Source organism: Juglans regia, chromosome 8 (genome assembly GCF_001411555.2).
Source record: "Juglans regia cultivar Chandler chromosome 8, Walnut 2.0, whole genome shotgun sequence".
In the NCBI taxonomy this organism is placed as follows: Eukaryota; Viridiplantae; Streptophyta; class Magnoliopsida; order Fagales; family Juglandaceae; genus Juglans; species Juglans regia.
In genome coordinates, this window is record NC_049908.1 from 24,181,702 (window position 1) to 24,187,735 (window position 6,034).

At 39.9% G+C, this 6,034-nt stretch overlaps 2 protein-coding genes across 2 annotated transcripts; both read left to right on the forward strand.

The window, feature by feature from the left end:
• Positions 1 to 417: 417 nt before the first annotated feature.
• On the forward strand, positions 418 to 3,745 carry LOC108982352 (endoglucanase 2-like). The gene is made up of 6 exons (XM_018953698.2): positions 418 to 692; positions 802 to 1,085; positions 1,307 to 1,744; positions 2,172 to 2,319; positions 2,905 to 3,071; positions 3,268 to 3,745. Exons 1-6 carry the CDS (start codon positions 467 to 469, stop codon positions 3,598 to 3,600), a joined length of 1,596 nt encoding a protein of 531 aa, XP_018809243.2. The 5' UTR covers positions 418 to 466; the 3' UTR covers positions 3,601 to 3,745.
• Positions 3,746 to 4,520: 775 nt separating this feature from the next.
• Positions 4,521 to 5,385, forward strand: LOC108982353 (pyridoxal phosphate homeostasis protein-like). The gene is made up of 2 exons (XM_018953701.1): positions 4,521 to 4,745; positions 5,155 to 5,385. Exons 1-2 carry the CDS (start codon positions 4,521 to 4,523, stop codon positions 5,383 to 5,385), a joined length of 456 nt encoding a protein of 151 aa, XP_018809246.1.
• The last annotated feature ends 649 nt before the right edge of the window (positions 5,386 to 6,034 follow it).

Consider the following 6,034-nt stretch of genomic DNA (forward strand, 5'->3'; position numbering starts at 1 on the left):
TGGACAGTGCCATACCTACCGCGCTGATTTTCATAAGTTATCTGAAACGACAAAGCCGCTTAGAATAAAGAAAAGGATGGGAAAAAATGATTAATACAGAAATGAAAATTCCAAGAATTGGGTGATGGAATCATGGAAGCTGGCAGCTGGGGAATGACCCTACAGTGCAGTTACATACTTTGTTATCCCTTTCGATCAACCAGAACGACAAGCCAGCCTGTGAAAATGAAACCACCTCGTCCGGCCTTCTTAACGATAGCAAACTTATGTTCTTCCATCGCTTCATGTTGTTAATTCAGCAATATATATATATATATATATATATATATATATATATGTATGTATGTTTGTATGTATATAAGCACTAAGAATTGTTTCCTTCTATCTTCTATGAATTTTCCCTTTTTGGCTCTTTGAAATACAATTCACGCGCGAGAAAACTGAACCCAGATCCGTTGAAATTGGAATGGAAGCCAAGCTGAAAGCAGAGGAAACAAAGTCCAGGGGCTGGTTTTGGTGGTTACTGGTGTTGGTGATTGGAGCTCTTGTAGTCGCAGCGGCTACACTGACTATTTTAAGAGATTTCCGTCGCTCAGGGTCAGCTTCAAGAATCCCCGGCCACCCCGGCGCTGTTGTTGAATCATACGCCTTTGCTCTCGAAACAGCTCTGCAATTCTTCGACGTTCAAAAGTGTAAATACGCCGATCCGTCACCCCCCTCGTCTTGATTGCTGATATATATCGGTCTGTGGCTTGAACGTACGCTTTCTGTCCTGATGATCTGTTGTTGTTGTTGTTGCAGCAGGTAGGCTGGAGAACAATAGGATTTCGTGGAGAGGGGACTCGGGGTTAAGAGATGGGAGTGAGGAGAACTTGGATTTGTCGAAAGGAATGTACGATGCAGGTGATCTGATCAAGTTTGGATTCCCCATGGCTTTTACGGCAACAATGTTGTCGTGGGCGATTCTTGAATACGGGGATCACATGAGTGCAGTGAAGCAACTGGGACATGCTCAGGACTCACTCAAGTGGATCACTGATTACCTTGTCAATGCTCATCCTTCTGCAAATGTGCTTTATGTTCAGGTGGTTCATTCAATTTATGTGTTTTTGAGCATAGTCTGTAGATAGGTAAATGCTTGATCTACAAAGAAATCTTATCAAGAGAACCTATCAAATTAATATAGTTTAATATAGTACGTTGAACTTTTGTGTCACCATCTAATAATTGTCATGTCAACTATCTGTATAAGGAAGAGAAATTATCCTCTGATTTGCTGTCTGCTTCCTTCTGTGTGTGATTGAAGGTGGGTGATCCTGAACTAGACCACAACTGTTGGCAAAGACCTGAAGCCATGACTGAGAGAAGACCTCTGGTGGAGGTTAACATGTCATTCCCAGGAACAGAAGCTGCAGCAGAAACTGCAGCAGCTATGGCATCAGCATCTCTGGTTTTCAAGAAAATCAATTCTACTTACTCTAGAATGCTCCTTATGCATGCACAACAGCTTTTTGCTTTCGCTGATACTTATAGAGGTTCATACAGTGTCAGCATCCCCCAAGTGCAGAAATACTACAACTCCACAGGATATGGAGATGAACTCTTATGGGCAGCTACTTGGCTCTATCATGCAACTGGAGAACGATCATACCTCAGATATGTAACTGAAGAAAACGGCAAGGGATTTGCTAACTGGGGCAGTCCAACTTGGTTTAGTTGGGATGACAAGCATGCTGGAACTCATGTATGTATTATGAAGAAAAGCCTTCATTGTTTCAATTCTAGTTTTCAAATAATTACATCAGAAAATGGATGGCCTAATATCAACAATCATATCACTTGTTAATATAGCTCCTTTGTTGGTTGATTACTACTAATTAACATGAAATTTTGCATCTTTTTTTTTTTCTAAAAAAAAGTGCACTCTTTGAGACCATACAATCAACCTAAACAAAATACTCATCGTGTCATAATGTCTATTTAATATATTACTTGATTTGTATATTGGGGAGGTGTATTAAGAAGAGAGAAGGTAGCTCAAAGTTTTACATGGAATATGGTCAGTCGTGTCATGGAAATTAAAAGGGGATGCAGATAGTGCTATCTCTCACCAAATAGTTCCATATAGAATAGAGTTAACCTGATATGAACATTTTGCAATTTCTGGGCAGGTTCTCCTGTCTAGGATAAATTTCTTCAATGCAGAAGATGTGTCAATGGCTGAGAATCTTGATCTCCAGCTGTACAGGATATCTGCTGAGGCCATCATGTGTGCACTTCTACCAAATTCACCAATGGCCACTTCTGACAGAACAGATGGTAAGGTTGGGATGAGTTCTGTGATGTTTTCGCAGCCGAAAGTTCTACTGTTTTCTTTTGATATTTTGTTTATTTATTTTGAAACAAGAGCTATCAATCTACCAGCTGAAAATCTATGATACCACAGCGGGCTATGTGGTTCTCCCTGTAGCGCTCTTTACTTTTCAGGTTTCCTCTCTTTACTTTGAAGCTACATTAAACAATACCCAGCTAAAAAAAAAGGCTCTATTGCACAAACATAGCACTGACTATATAAGAAATCGAAACATCAATGGGGGCAGGGAAAATATAAAAGTAGTGCGTACGTTCAGTCAAAATTTATTAAAGAATAATCGAAAAAGTTTGAGTTGTAGAAAACATGCATTCTGATAGGAATCTTCTAACTTATCCATCTTCATCAACCCTTATAGATGGAGTACACAATCTTGTAAATTATGTTTATGCTTTGATTCCTTCAATTTCTATTTATACTACAGTTGACACTCTTCCATCAGGGGATGCTATACTTGGTAGATATCACCAATGGATACACCCTTTCATAAGTAATTATCTTTATCCATCACTCATAACATTATATTGAAATAGGTGGTCTGATATGGGTAATAGAGTGGAACTCTCTACAGCATCCTGTGGCATCTGCCTTCCTGGCTGTTCTTTATAGTGATTACATGCTCACATCCCAGACTGAAACTCTATATTGCAGTGGTAGATCATACAAGCCAGAAGATCTTCGTAAATTTGCCATTTCTCAGGTAGGCAATCTGCTGTGATAAGCTGCAATAATTTTGCATTTTTAGATGGGGTTGGACTTGAAAGAATTCATGTGTTTCCAAATGAATTCCCAACACAACCAGCCTGCATTGTTTTGGAGTTCCAGTTCATGTTTGCATGCATGTTTTTACTACATTTCTTTGTTTTGCTCCTGACCACCTTCTCATATACTTTCAGGCAGATTATGTCTTGGGAAAAAATCCAATGAAGATGAGCTATCTTGTTGGATATGGGAGTGATTACCCTCAATATGTACACCACAGGGGATCTTCAATTCCTGTTGATGCTGACACTGGCTGCAGGGAGGGGTTTAAGTGGCTTAATTCTTCCGATCCCAATTGCAATGTGGCTATTGGAGCACTTGTGGGTGGACCCTTTCTAAATGAGACCTATATCGATTCCCGAAACAACTCAATGCAGGGTGAACCCACCACTTACAACAGTGCTCTCATCGTTGGCCTTCTCTCTGGCTTGATATCCAGTTCTTCAGTAGTTAGGAATTTTGCTTAGATGATAATTTAAGTATCTCAAATAGGAGAGAGGTAGATAGATTAAAGTGAACCCTACAGAGCCCACTTCATGTGTATCATGTTTTTGTCCCTCTCCCACTTGAAAATCCGTTTTCTTTTCTAGAATTAGCCAACAATGTATAGGACCCTCCATGAAGTTTTGTTCATAGTGTGTATATATAATGAAAGACTAATGCAGTAATGAAATGAAAGAGAAGAAAAACTTGTGCTTAAGGAGCCTGTTCCATATGCTTGTGGTTGGGGTACCTCTACCTGATCACCACTCTCCCTTCCCCCTCTCCCTGGACACAAGCAGATAGCATTCAAACCAAGCATACACATTGTAAACTGATTTTTTGGCGCCTTCTTTCTGAAATCAAAACATTGAAAATCTAGGCCGCTCACCACGGAGTAATTGTGCTTGCCATCATTTTGGTGAGCATCATGGAAAGCAAAAGTACTTACTTCTAAGAAGCACATCGGCAAGCAAAAGTGTTTTATCCCAACAAAGCATCGATGTGAGCAAAAGTGTTCGTCACCCAGACGAGCACCACTAACAAAGAAAAGTGCTCACACTTATGCGAACACCATAGAGAGCAAAAGTGTCCGCCCCACGCAAACACCCAAGTGAGCAAAATTGCTCGACCCCGAGTGAACTTCACGGAAATAAAAGTTCCTGCCTCCAAAACGAACATCCATGCAAGCAAAAGTGCTTGTCACTTAGCCGAGCACCATAGAAAATAAAGTAATTGCCACCTCGGCAAGCACCATAAAATAAGCCAATTCCGCTACATACAAACACCATTGTGCAAGCGGCATATAATCGGCGGACGTGGCATAACAATTAATGCTCTAAACAGTCTTGGTGAACAATCTGGAGAGAAGAGAGGGGCAGCCATATTTGTGCAGTGCGACTCTGACATGGCCACCTCCGCAGCCGCCACTGAAGGCGTCGCAGCAGCTTTCCGGTTCGTGCTTCGACGTGCCCATCTAGCCGTTGAGCGCTTCGGTCGTGGGTCCGACCATGTCCGAGTGGTGGCTGTGAGCAAGACCAAACCGGTCTCTCTTATTCGCCAAGTCTACGATGCCGAGCATCGGTGCTCTGGGGAAAATTATGTTCAAGAGCTCATCGAGAAAGCTCCTCAGGTCTATTTCCTTTCTTTCTTTCTCTTCTCTCTGAAATTATTAATTTTCTTTTTTATTATATGCAATTGGCCCACAACCAAACAGAGCATGAGTAACAAGGTGTATATATATATATATTTTTTTTTTTTTTTCTAATCAAGCTTGCATATTTATAAATAAAAAGTTTAAGTTACAGAAAAATGAGGGTCATTGCCACTATCAATAAGTACAATACTAGAAAGTAAAATAGCTACTGGTATGCGACCAATTATTCTATTGGTTGCGGCCCATTGCACCGCCAAATGCGCTAGTCGATTTTGAGCGAACTATTTTTTTAAAACTCCATCTTGTATGAGAGCACATGATGAGAGCTATATCTTCAGAGATGGTAGAAATTTGCCAGACTGATGATGACCCTTGAATTACTGAGACTACAAGAAGAGAATCTCCTTCAATTGTGACATCTGGAAAATTTAAATATTTAGCCATATTGACTGCAAGTCTTGCCGCAATTGCTTATGCTACTATTAGAGTTGTTGTTCCAATTTCTTCCGTCCATATTTCAATTGCGCTTCCTTCAGAATCACGACTTACTGCAGAGGCCAAAGAGAACGTTGTTCTTATTGCCGCATCAAATGAAATGTTTACTGTGTTGAGATGAGGGTTTTGCCATAGTTGTGGTTGCTTTTCTTTTTGTTTCATTTGCCAAGCAAATAGATATTCCTGATAGAGGAATCCCAATTGATCTATAGCATTCCTAATAGATAAAGCTGACTGATTATGGACTATATCATTTCTCAATCTCCAAGTGAAATCCAATATCAGGACTGCAAACAGTTGGAAATGGTGCACTTCTTATGAGCTTAATCCCAGCTTTTGCTTTGGATTAAGAATGAAAGATATCCAATCTTGCTTTGTAACAATTGCCAATGAAGACAGATTTAGTGGCCACTTGCTTTGGCTCTAGAGGATTCTTGATACTGAACATTCCAAAAAAAGATGAAGTAGCATTTCTTCTTTCTCATTACACAAAGGGCAACTAAAAGAAGGCATTGATGGTATGATGTTCTTTAGCCTTCATCTAGTTGGAAGTAAATCCCAGAGAATTTTTCACAAAATAAGTCTATGACGATCATGGATTTTTAGTTTCCAAATCTTTTCTATTGCAAAGTTAGGGAAACTTACTTGAAGAGCACAATTCAAACTTGCTGCCAAATGATAAGTTGTTTTGACTGTGAACTTTCCACATTGAGTTTTAATCCATATATTGCAATCTTCTCTAAAGTTTGAACGAGGTAATGGTATTTTAA